General features: G+C 33.1%; 1 protein-coding gene across 5 annotated transcripts in view; it reads left to right on the top strand.

Annotated features, from left to right (window-relative positions):
* Positions 1–13,483, top strand: part of LOC100645301 (filamin-A) — a 52,569-nt gene that overhangs the window by 8,945 nt on the left and 30,141 nt on the right. The window contains exons 1-11 of one of the 5 annotated variants that reach the window (XM_048411853.1): positions 2,264–2,392; positions 2,474–2,814; positions 3,307–3,434; positions 3,732–3,746; positions 4,285–4,423; positions 6,068–6,352; positions 7,175–7,485; positions 8,144–8,570; positions 9,063–9,278; positions 9,845–10,232; positions 11,350–11,919. In XM_048411853.1, coding sequence (XP_048267810.1) covers positions 2,554–2,814; positions 3,307–3,434; positions 3,732–3,746; positions 4,285–4,423; positions 6,068–6,352; positions 7,175–7,485; positions 8,144–8,570; positions 9,063–9,278; positions 9,845–10,232; positions 11,350–11,919 — 2,740 coding nt within the window. In that variant the 5' untranslated portion in view covers positions 2,264–2,392; positions 2,474–2,553. Of the gene's footprint in view, positions 1–2,263; positions 2,393–2,473; positions 2,815–3,306; positions 3,435–3,731; positions 3,747–4,284; positions 4,424–6,067; positions 6,353–7,174; positions 7,486–8,143; positions 8,571–9,062; positions 9,279–9,844; positions 10,233–11,349; positions 11,920–13,483 lie in introns of those variants that run through there. The other 4 variants (XM_012315947.3, XM_012315948.3, XM_012315949.3 and 1 more) reach the window with 4 other exon arrangements.

The raw sequence follows: 13,483 nt of genomic DNA, 5'->3' as shown, positions 1-13,483 counted from the left end.
TCAGTTTTCTTGCGTTATGAAATTTCAGATCGAAGCGAATTTTAAGTGTACTAACACATATGTGTATAGTACGTTTCTCCATGTTCTACAGTTTATTGGATAGTCCTAACACACTGTACACAGATACGAACTACATTTGATATAATTTCTCGAAATATACTCGTTATTATACCGGATCTGTGTAAATAGCAACCACGTAACACGAGATATTCTATTGTGTATAGTATGAATAGAGAAGTTTCTTTCGAAACAGAAGACTATTGTGTACGTGTAATTCTCACGTTTATAATTTGTTCAGTTATATTTGACAATCATTTTCTTGTTTATTTTAATTAGGTCAACATCTAAATAGATATATTTGTGAAGAGAAAAAAGGTATTCCAAGTCCTGTGAACATTCAAATACCAAAATGTTACATTGAAATTTGAAGAATTAGGATTATTTCTTTGTTATACAGTTCATGGTTTTCGTCAATTGCTGTATATCACATTCAGCGACGTAGAAAATTCTTATCTAATTTTAATCGAACCGACAAGGTTGCGAACGTATTTTCCTGAAAATAAATTTGTCAGATACTCAGGTTACCGCGAAGTTGCCAAAATTGATTAAAGCGAATGCAATTACCGTGATATTGATTCAAATGGTACTCTATAGTTGTCTCATTTCTAATATGAGAAAGAGGATGCAGTCGCCTAAAATATTTTGCACCAGTCATTACCATAATATATAGTCTTCCATTTGCTCCTTTGTTATTTGTACGGCAGCACTGTCGTGCTAAGAATATCAACTCTGATTCGTCCATATTTTTGCTTGTAAAATACATTTATTCGGTGTCAATTGGAAATTGTAGTAAATATATTTACGAGTTGTTTTCTATGTTGGCATCGCAATCAAAATCTAAAGGTTGTAAAGTTTGAAGCGATAGAAATTCATATGACTCATCGCCGAAGATAAAATTAGAGCGTGATTAAAAAAAATTTTGCGAACTGTGTAATCGCGAATATTGATTACGTCTGACAAGCTATTATGACATAGCGTATGCATAATATATATATTTATGGACATACCAGGTGACACAATCCTTTTATAAAAATATTGAAGTTGACGTTGTCTAATCAGCGTGGTATATCTTGTAATAAAGTACAGCGAATCATGGCTGACGTGATCTTAAATAAAATAAATAATAGATAATATAAAGTATGGTGAATATAACAAATGACTATTTTTTTTTTAGCTGTACCTCGCATCAAATGCAGTTACTTTCTTTCGCAGAACTAGCGTTGATTCATTTTGATGTGTAAGCGTCATTTTTTAGTCATTGTATCACTGTATGGCTATTCCTGGCCGGAAATGTCAGAAATGTGTCTGCACGTATTTTATATCTGTTCGTAAAATGCTCTTTGAAGCAGGTTTTCAATTAAACATAAATTTTGTATCTTCAAATATGAAAAGAGATGGATTTAATAAAATCGAAATAAATTGAAATAAACAAAAAATATCGTTTATTACACACATAAATACATAGAAGCAAATGTCTTAAAGAACGAGACAGAATATTTCGTGAATTATCAGGTTCCCGACTAATAAATATACATATTTTTTAATATAGAATTCTCTCATTTCTTTACAAAAAATTATTTACAAGTTGAATAGTTTCATCGGTGAATGCCTTATTAAGAAATCAATGTTTTATTACATACTGAGCTCGAAACAGAAAAATAATATGTTAAATTTATCGTAGATTATATTTTACACTGATCGTGTGTGTATACTGGTATTAGCTACCGTCCCTGACCGTGATAAGAGCTCGGTGGTTTCTCTCTTGAGTCAATATTGATATAGACAACAACTATTTCTTTCTTCTTATTTAACAGACCTATCTTTTCTCTTTTCTTTATTTCAAATTAATCCATAAGTGGTATGAAAATCTATCCCAGTGAAAATGAAATTACAGTCTGTATTTCAAAGATTATTTCTAGTTTTATGATTTACAGTCTTATTGATCCAACTTTAATCAAATATTTGTCGAAAACGTAGTTTTATTTCCAACGTTACAATCTATGAAGATAATCGTTGTTATTTCTGTATTTAGAGGTAGGATCACACAATAGCTATTATTTTATTCTTTGGATAAATCTATCATATCGTTCTGAGCCGAAGAACCTTTATTACACTTTCTTACATGGACTAGGGATAAACACCAAAAGAATATCTTAAACCTATCGATTAAATCTATCGATTATATCTAGAACTATCTTCTAGTTACTATTTATTGTAACTAGCACATCTGTATATGGATGGCGAGCGCGAACTCACGTTGTCATTTTCAACAATAATTATAATAATAGTGGACATTTATCTATCCTTTTTCTTGGCGTAAAATTAAAGAAATGTATCTATTGTGAATTAATTTTCTATATCGCATTCGTCATTATTCCTAGTCTGCATCTAGTATTTCAAAATGATTTTACAGATTCAACGGATATCGTGGATTCTAAGCTCAAGTTAATCCTGGGTTTAATATGGACCCTAATTTTACACTATTCGATATCGATGCCTCTCTGGAATGGAGAAGAGGGTTCTCAAGCAGAGGGACCAAAACAAAGACTCATCAAGTGGATCAAGAACAAAGTACCAGAATTGTCAATCGGTAATTTCACTACTGACTGGAACGATGGCCGTGCTATCGGTGCTTTGGTAGATGGAGTTGCGTCTGGTCTTTGTCCTGATTGGCACGAGTGGAATAAAAATGACGCAATTCAAAATGCATCGGAAGCAATGCAATTAGCGGATGATTGGCTGAATATACCTCAGGTAAATGCTATAATGCTTGTTATGTTGTTTAAGGAAAATTTGTAAAAATATGTATCGGAAAATTTTTTACGCTACTCTATCTCCATCGTCTATTGTATTTACTTGTATTTATTCTGACTTTTGTTCCTCCTTTCTGAACTTTTATCAGCTGTTCTGTTTTATTATCTTTCTTTACTTACGTTTAATAGTTTCGTCTTTTCGCTGTTAAATAATAATTTCATAGAGCTACGTGATAAAATAATAATAAAGTTCATTTTTAGAAATCATTCGTCGTTTTATTCGTTCTCGTTCTAATTTAAAATTATTTGCAGCGATGAGAAAAAGACTGTAAATATTTTATTTTATGCAATGGGACTAGTTTTAGAAATTAAATATATCAGTATAGTAACGATATTAAATTGCAACGAGATACGTGACACGAAAGCGAATGAAACGATTACAGAAAAGCAAACTAACTATTTTACTATTTAATTCTGTCATTCTTTTACATAGCTCATCAAGCCGGAGGAAATGATTAATCCAAATATAGACGAAATGTCAATGATGACATATTTGAGTCAATACCCTAACGCAAAACTAAAACCAGGAGCACCTCTTCGACCACGTGTCAATCGAAATAGGTAAGTCGATGAATAAATTCCCTCATCGATTATTTGTTATACGATAAAGCCAGATTTCATGAAATGACAGTCAACTTTTATCATATCGTATCGCGCGGAGAAGCTTTTCATGTCAAAATGTTTAATTGAAAAATAATTAAGAAGTATAAATTACAATAGAGTAGGCATCTGAACGTAGAAGCAAAAATGTAAATTATTTCTTCTATATTTAGTCTCACGTATAAATAGAGAGAGTGTAAATATTTTAATGACACAAAGTGGTATAATTAATAAATCTATTTTATTTTCCGGTTGCAGTATCCCGCCGCCGCGGTAAGTTACGTAAATATCGTGTTTTCTTGCATCTTTCATAGTCATTCATATTTTTTTTTTTATAATAAAATAATAGTTATGCATAGTTTGGCGCAATTAATTTCTGGCTATGCAATTCAAAGATTGTAACAACTTTGTTTTCTATTGTTCCCTAATAGACCACTTTAAATCATTCGGCTAATTAAAATTCGCAATTAGCTAAATTTATTAGTATGCAACACATACTATTTTCTAAGGCAATGAAAATTAAAAAATTGCATCTTTCTTATACAGAACAGTTATTATTGTAATTAAGTGTAAAAATTTTCGAATTAGTATAGCAAATTCTGTACTCAAATAGTTTTTCCTCAGTCTGCTTAAATATAAGCTATTGTTGTTTCTTGTTTATTTTAATTATAATAAATTATGTTTTTCTTTTAAAGAAAGAATTAATTTAGAACGTAAGCTTTCAATGTGACTCTTTATTTTCTGTATATTATTATTTTTTATTTTCATTCTTTATCTTTCGTGTATTAATTAAATTTTTTATTTCCTGCAGAGTACGTGCTTACGGTCCTGGTATTGAACCAAGCGGTCTAGTCATCGGAGCACCAGCTAATTTCACCATAGAAACATTTTCTGCCGGTAAAGGAGATGTCGAAGTTATTGTGGAAGATATCCAAGGAACTAAACTTCCGGTGAGAACAATTTTCCGTAACATAAACATTTTTCAATCACTAAAACACTTATATTTATGGCTATGGCTCGACTATGGTTTTTAATCCATTTATAAAAAATTTAAAAATGTAAAAATGCACATAGTGTGTGTTATTACATAAATGTATAAAATACCTAAAATAGGATATTTGTTACGATTTAATTATCGAAACGAATCTGTATTTCAATTCTACTTCTTGAGGTGCATTTATAAAAATACAAGTTTCCAAAAAAATTCGCAATTTAATTATAGCTCATCGGGAAATTTAAAGAATCTACAACTAAACGTCCAAATATTTTTATATTATATAATTTATAATCGCTACGTGCGCTACGATTGCAACGTCACGTACCCATTTATCTACTTGCCATGTATAATGTGGTTGACCACCATTCCGGAAATTGCTACATTTGTATCATAATCATAAATTGATTACAAGCCAGGATACACGTGATGTAATAGTTTATTCTTACTTCTCTACATTTCTTTTCTTTTTTGCAACAGTTACAGCACTCGAATTAATTGAAATTCATTTTATTACAACCTTGATATAAAAATATGTAACACGATTTTTATGCATGATTTAGTAGATAGATAACTCTATTTTGCTGCCTTTCAGCCTTGAAAAGAGGGTTGGCACGTGGTTATGCCTACAAAATCAATATAGGACGTCATACAAATATTTAATATACAAATACTTATACTATAAATACTTTTAAATGATACAGGATTTAGTATACTCTTACATTAGATTAGATTTCATAGTTATTAATAACATTACGAATAAATAGATTTATACTAATAGGATTAATATAACACGCTTATTCGTGATAAATCTGATATATCGTGTGAAATGAAAGAATTCTTTAAAATATATGTTTATATGTTAAATTGGAGAAGGATTTGCTTAATTTATACAGCGAAATGTTTCAGATACGAGCAATTAAGATAATAAGAATAGAATGGAGATTCTAATTTTGGCACGATTAGTTCAATTGTTAGTCAGTCAATCACACGTTGGCACGTACAAGCTTTGCTACACGAGAAACATGGATAAATGTATATTCGTATAAATTATACTTCTAACAACTACAGCTTTCCAATAAATACTCGCAAGTTTATAAATTAAAATAGGCTTTTAATTCAATCCGTGATTTTATAAGATTATGCTTTAAGCAGCTATTCTGATTCAGAATGTTACTTGTTTAGGTGTTTGGGATTTTTTTTTAAAAAAGTCTTCAGCTTCTTTTTATCGATCTTTACCACACATATTTATCAACGATCGGAGGATATTCATCGATTTTTTCAAGTGAGAATAATCAGAATTTCGCAAGTTACGTGTTATTAAATAAAGTGCTGTATGCAAAAGACTGATAAGGAAAGTCTTATGACTGCTTTGGGAATAGATTTACAAAAATATTCAAAATAATGGTATTTTAGATCGGAATATTCCGTTAAGATGTGCCAATGGGTTGTATCATTGAAAAGAATGAATATGAATATCATTTCAATTTTAATTTATAAAGCTAATTAAATGGTATTTTAATTGCAAATAAATTTTTTAATCTTATCTTGATAATCAAATTTAATTTAATTTAATTTAAATAATTTCTCTTCCTTAAAGGTTGATATCAAGTTCAACAAGGACAAAAATCTCACCTATTCCGTGTTATATACTCCGAAGACGCCATCGCCGCATAAAGTAAAAATACTGTACGCCGGAAGAGAAATTCCAAAAAGTCCATACGTGGTGAATGTAGAAACACCAGCGGCTGATCCTAGCAAAATTATAGCAAGTGGGCCAGGATTACAGGCGGATGGAGTCTCAGTCAACAGACCTACTTTCTTTGATATATTCACGAAGACTGCTGGACGTGGCGCGCCAGTAGTTACAGTCTTTGACGAACAGGTATATTATGAAATAACATATAGGTCTTAACAATGCAATTAATATAATACCAATAGTTATCAATGCAGAATAATGAAATATTAATTACTAAATAGAATTTAATAGAATCGAAGTCAAAAGAATTTTAGAATTTCATACAGAGAACACCTATATTGCGCAGTAGAATTCGATTACACGATATAAATAATTTTGTAAACGTAAAAATTACGTCTAATCCACTAATTACCTCATCTCTGGGATAAATTTGTACAGCCTTGGAGTCGTATAACAAAAAATGGGTCCCTAGCAACTTTCACCAAATCTGCTCCTCAACTCTTATTATCCATAGCCATGCGACGCACTGCTCATACAAACGAAGGTTTTTGCCCTAGTATTTATAAATTTTAGCTTAACAAGATCCAATTATATGACAATTAATTTCGATTATACGAATCCTATTATTCGACTGTTCGGTTATCCGACACTGTGATAGTAAATAGATAGTGTTACAGTACAGTATTGGAGATGAATTTGTATTTAGTTAATTAGTCATTAATGATTATGGACAAGCATCAGAATTTTTACAAGGCAAGTCTGTGGGGCAGAGGTATGAGTATGAGCGGTGTTGGATAGAGAAGGTGATAGGTGCGTTTGTTCGTTGAACGGATTGTGGATTCGACATTTAAATTAACATTGCCCATTAAAATAATTAGCAGTATAAGCAACAGTTTTTACACACAGTCGAGGATATGCATTATCATTGTATGAATTAGTTTATTTTTCTGTTAATTGAACGATTTTCATTACATGTTCTAACTACCTGTTACGAATTCTGTTTTGTAGGGATCAAGCGTACCTTTCAAATTACGTCAAACTCTACCAGAAGTATGGAGGTGCGAATACACCCCTACCGAAACTGGTTTACACACGATAAACATGTCTTTTGCTGGCAAACCGATACCTGGTAGTCCTTGTAATGTTAACGTAGGTTCGACATCAGATGCTAAGAAATGTAAAGCTTATGGACGAGGATTATTACCGAATGGAGTTCGTGTTCAAGACGATGCGGATTTCGTTATCGTCACAAAGGATGCCGGTGAAGATGTGCTTGGAGTTAAAGTTATTGGTCCCGGAGGAGTCAATCAACCTGTTCAGTAAGCAATTTTATCCTCTTGATAAAATCTTGATTAAAAATTATTTATTAGAATTCGCGACGAAGAAGATATACAAAAGATGTATTTAGTCTAACGAACATGATCATCTAAGCAAACTGGTAGGCTTATTTCTTTATCATCTTCGAATTAATCGAAGTTGCATGGCTTTGATTTTCGCGGAACAAAGCCAAACAAATTTCACACACAGATTTGTACATCAATTTCTACTTAATCGATTGGTTATTAATAATTATTGAATCGAGCATTGGAACTAAAGTGACTGTGAATTCCAGCTAATATTGAACGTCCACAAATATAATTTAATTCCATGTAATAATAGAAGTACCTTTAGGCTCTATGCTGTAAATGACACTCGAAAAAAATTGACATATTAATTAATATAACATAAATTGTACGCGAGTTCAATGTACAGATTCAAGCTGAGTACATTTGCATCGAAAGTTTCTACACTTTTACAGATGCAATTCGAGGTTCAAATGGTGTAAGAAGTAAAGTTGATTGTTCAATTAGGAATATGCAGCAGCAAAACTTCGCAAATTAATACTCTTAATTGACCTTTTTCTTTTGTCTTTCATAATTGATTTTTTTGGCCGATTTATGAACTTCAAAGCACCACTTGTATATATTTTTTTTCCAGAATGGTTAAAGTTGACCAAAAAACGTACAAGTGCAATTACACGCCGCTAAAAGAGGGACGATACGTGGTGATGATAACGTACGGCGGAAAAGAAATTTACAAGTCACCGTTCGAGGTGAACGTTGGTCCTTACAAGGAATCAGCGATCAAAGCTTATGGCCCTGGCCTTCACGGTGGTATAGTCGATCATACAGCCAAGTTCATTATAGACACACAGAGGGAAACCGCTGGTCTTGGATTCGCTATCGAAGGACCTTCGGAAGCGAAAATCTTCTGTCACGATAACGGCGATGGGACAGGCGTCATATCCTACTTACCAACTGCACCAGGCCAATACGCGGTTCACATTCGTTGCGATAACGAGGATATTCCGAAATCGCCCTACATCGTGAATATTTTGCCGAAAGAGGACTTCGATCCAGACAAGGTGTGATTTTCATATATTCCTGGTCCTTCGGCTTTCGATCGTTTTCTAATATAACAGTATTGCATTCTTTTTGTTTTAATCGATCTTAATGTTGCTTTGACATAGAAAGTCATCAGCAACGCTCGTTCATGCCTAAATTATTAACTCGCAATTGGTATTGCTGGGTAGATGGCCATTCAGTTTACATTGGATTAAAGTTTCTTAATTGTGGAATATTTCATTTCCATTTATACGCTATATGTTGAAGAATACCATTGATAAACCTTGTCAATTAAAATACGTGGAATATACGTGGAATTAAGGAAGCGAAGATTATGTTAATTCTTTTATTACAACGATGCTAATTGAGGGTTAATTAAAATTTTGCTAGTTATTCTTATTTGTTCCGACATCTTTTGAATATTGTAGTTCGCTTCTTCGGTGCACACCTGAAATCGTTTCGATGAACCGAGTGAATGAACGACGAGTGATTTAACAAAGTATAATTTGCAGGTTGAAGTGTACGGTCCGGGAATTCAAGCGGAGACTCTTCCTGTTGGGAAACCGACGAATTTTACGGTGGACGTAAAGAAAGCTGGGCAAGCACCGTTGGAAGTCGTTGTTCAGGATATTCAAGGAAAGGATGTACCCGTTCGATTGGAGGATAATCACGATGGCACAGTGCAATGTCACTATACTCCTACGTCTGCATCAAATCACGTTATCATGGTGAGGCATTGAATATTTTGACAGATGTAACGTTTCGATATTGTATAAAATATCGCTTAATCGTAAGACGAGTTAATACGTGAGATAAGATAAGAATAATATAAATATATACAAGGATATTTTAATGCTTAAATGACAAGATGGTGAAGTATACCTTGGAAACTATAGAAAATACAGAAAAATGCTTCGTACGAGATCTGTAGATGAATGAAACTGAAATAGGAAGAGAGATATATGGATTAATTCTACTGCGTTTGTTGATTTTAGTACTTTATCGATGCTAAATGTTCTTTGAAAAAGGCCAAACACTTGTTCACAATTGGTCTGATTCATAAAGAATTCCATACGTCGCTTTGATCTTACGATATCAAATTATAACTCAAAAAATTGGCGGAATTTTACGAAATAGCAAATACCTAGGGAATAAAGACGATGATAAATGTTGTATTAGAAAGTACTTAGATATATTTAACTATGCGTTAGGAATAAGATAAATTATATACATATTTAGAACACAAAAATATAAATAAAATTGATATTAAATAATTATATGATAATATTCGTAGGTTGTTTACGGTGGCGTAGCTACGAAATACTCTCCTTATCGAGTAAAGGTAGAAGAACCCTTAAACGTCGCGATGCTATCAGCATATGGACCCGGACTCGAGAAAGGGGTCAAGTCGAATATACCAACGCATTTTATCGTCGATTGTCGCGAAGTTGGGACAGGTGAACTTCGCGTGAATATAAAAGATTCCGACAACAAAGAAATTCCATTTTCAATTTCGGACAACAAGGATGGTACGCATACTATCACTTACGTAGCACGAGAACCAGGAACTTGCTCCGTAAATTTGAATTATGGAGGGTTGAACGCACCTCAGTGCCCGATTAAAGTGAACGTTGAATCGCATATCGATATCTCCGAGGTCAAAGTGGAAGGTCTTGCTCAAAGTAAGTATAAAATTACCTATTTATCATGCCTATTATTATGTCTATGTCTAATTCGTTGTAATTCGATAATTATGAATATTACGATTAATCTAATTTATTATACTCCGAATAGGGAAGATTGATAATATTTTTTAGGACAAAATCGTCAGGTTAAAACGATAAATATGCACGAAAGCACTGAAATAGATCCTTATAGAAATTTTTCCAACACTTTTCTTTCTTTTTAGTAATAGTTCGGTCAAATACCAGTGCATTTAGGCTATGGTTACAGTGGATGCGTGTTCTGAGAAACTCGATACGTCAAAGCAATCAAATTCTTAAAAGTGTATGCTTTTTAGTCCTTAGATGTTTCGTTGGAACAGCAGTTTGTCGGAACACGCAACCATTCTTTCACGATATTGTTAAAAAATCTCTAAAATCTCAAAGTTTCTAAATCTTTAAAATGTATCGCTACGAGCTATACACAGTGTACGATTTCGATTTATTATTATAAATAATAAATTCGAGAAGCACTCTGGTTGAAAGAGAATTGTTTTATAGTAGCGTTACAGGAGATTGAGAGTGTCATAGTCAGACAAACGCAGGATGATAGAATATCAGACATAGGCCACGCATATATTTTTCAGCTACACTCATCGCCCTATCTTTATAGTTTTGTAAATGTTCATATCGTGAATTCGATGCTCGTATCTAAAATCTCTTAAAGACTAGGGAAGAATCTCTGAGCGAGTCGAATAAGAAATATAAGCGAGTTAGTAAGCGATCGTAACGTTTACGTCGGTCTATGCAGGTCGTCTGTTTCCACTTAAGCAAACGAAACTCTATCAATCACATGCTAATTATCTGTTCCAAGTAAGTACAGTATGAAAAGAACATAGCATGACTTAACGAATTCACAAAAAAAAAAAAAAGAAAACACGCTACAGAGCAAGACTTTGCAAAAGAGATCTGGCCTTCCTCAAGAATATCGGTTCTTATCACCACTGACTACTCTCATCGTGATCGCTAGTCACTTTGGAAGGTGCATGCGATCTTAAACTTATAATTAAGAAAGATAAAAGGTAGAGCAGAAAACGGGAAAAAAACTAAACAATTCGAAACTAAATCCATGTCACAGCGGCTCCAGTGAACAGCTTGCAGCAGTTCCTCGTGATAACTCAAGACGCGGGCAAGCCAGCGGATTTTCAGGTGACGATAACCGCACCTTCGGGCAACCGTATCAAGGCACACGTGATACCAATTCGCGAAGGCTATCTCGTGAATTTTACGCCGACAGAACTAGGCGAATATCTATTGGGAATTAGTTTCGGCGGAGTGCCGATATCCAACCAGCCGTATCGATTGACCTGCGTGCATGGCTCGGATCCTGAAAAGGTCCGAGCTTCTGGGCCAGGTTTAACCCACGGAATAATAAACAAACCGGCTGAGTTCGTGATCGATACTCGCGGAGCTGGACAAGGCAATCTCGGTGTGACGGTCGAAGGTCCCTGCGAAGCTGCCATTAATTGTCGAGATAATGGCGATGGAACGTGTTCCGTTGCGTACTTACCTACGGAAGTTGGCGATTATGGTATCAATATTACCTTCAACGAGAAGCATATTCCTGGCTCGCCTTTCCAGGCGATCGTTGTAAAAGACGTCGATGTGTCGAAGATAAAAGTCACTGGGACCGGCATTCAACCAAACGGTATCGTTTGTCGTGCTTTTGCAAGGTTCCGCTTTTATTAACAGCAGGAGTGTTCCGGGTGTTTTCTTTTGCGTGTGTAGTGTGCTATAACGTAGGTACATATTAGGTGGATTTTGAGACGGATGAAGTATATTTCGGAGAAATTTTCTTTTACCAAAGAAACAATGACTCGTTAATTTGTTTACCGATGTCGTTGAAACCGATCGATGCTTTAATCCTTTTAAGCCTATGACAATTTTACGTTTCATCTGCTGGATAATTTTATTAACCTAAAGTAGAAAATTTACTGGCGCTTCTGAATATATTTCTAAACGAGCTTTATCATTATTATTAAATCTGTTGTTATTAAACATAATATTATCTACATTTTTAGGAACGTAGTTTCTTTCTCAGATATTTCTTCTTTCTCTCCTTGAAAATTTGCGACCATTTTTCCAAACAATAGTCTTTTTCAATTGTTAATAATAAATCAAATTAATCGCAAATAATTCGTGCGTCTTTTATCCAAGATAAAGGTGAATCATCGAAATGTATTTCATCCAAATTATTATTCAACGTAACTTGGGTATTTTTGTTTGTTCATCGATTTTGTGATAGTGTTTATGCTGCAACTTATGACAGAGATGCATATTACACAGTTTGATACATAGAAAAAGTGCACTGTATGCATGCTTTGTGGTATTTTGAATTTTTTTTTGTTGCTTATTAGAGAAATTCATTATATCGAGATATTTTATATAAATTATAATTATAATTTATTACGTAAATCATATATGAATACCAAGGATATTCTTTTCCATCGAAAATATAGCAAACGAATATGTAATTGCTTAGGATTTCCATCAGATACACTTTTGTCGAATATATACGAGTCAGGTCCTTTTTTGTTATGAAAAATTCCGGAATTTTGTATAAAAGGAATTTTTTATGTTTGCGAATTCGATCCAAATCTCCTTCCGAACATTCTATTAGAATGTATGATACTACCGAGTTCTTTTACTCATGTCATTTTTTCTCTAAATCAATCCTGAAGTTATCAGACAGTTAACTAGTAATTATTCATATATTTTTGTTAATTCTCGAATAGCAAATTACGCTTGTTTAAATTGATCCTTCCATACGTTATCCATACGTTGGATTGTCCATAAAAGCTTACATCTCCTGTCGTAGTTCTTATTACCTTATCTTTGACAAGTGTTTTTTTCAAATTCATTTGATTATTATTTGAGTTTTGAATATTTTTAGTAGCACAGAAAGAAAATTACACTGTTTATAAGTTACAAGCAGTGGACACCTGTGCATTGTTTAGTGCGCCACGTTCGTTGTTAATATCTTTTTTAGAAGTTATGTTTTATATTTTTTACATGTTTCAAGATACATACACGAAGCTATAAATATAGCTTCTAACTATTGAAGCCTATTTTTCTGATTACTATTATACATTTTTATTTCTTTAAGTATTGAATTATCCTACACATTTGTGTAAATAGTTCACGAGTGTTTGCCACGAAATTTCAAAAAACTGCAACTTTTCTTAATCTGTTAAATTATACATAATAAATAT

Source organism: Bombus terrestris, chromosome 14 (assembly GCF_910591885.1).
Source record: "Bombus terrestris chromosome 14, iyBomTerr1.2, whole genome shotgun sequence".
NCBI lineage: Eukaryota > Metazoa > Arthropoda > Insecta > Hymenoptera > Apidae > Bombus > Bombus terrestris.
The sequence above is the reverse complement of the archived record's forward strand: the minus strand, read 5'-3'. Positions and strand labels throughout refer to the sequence as shown.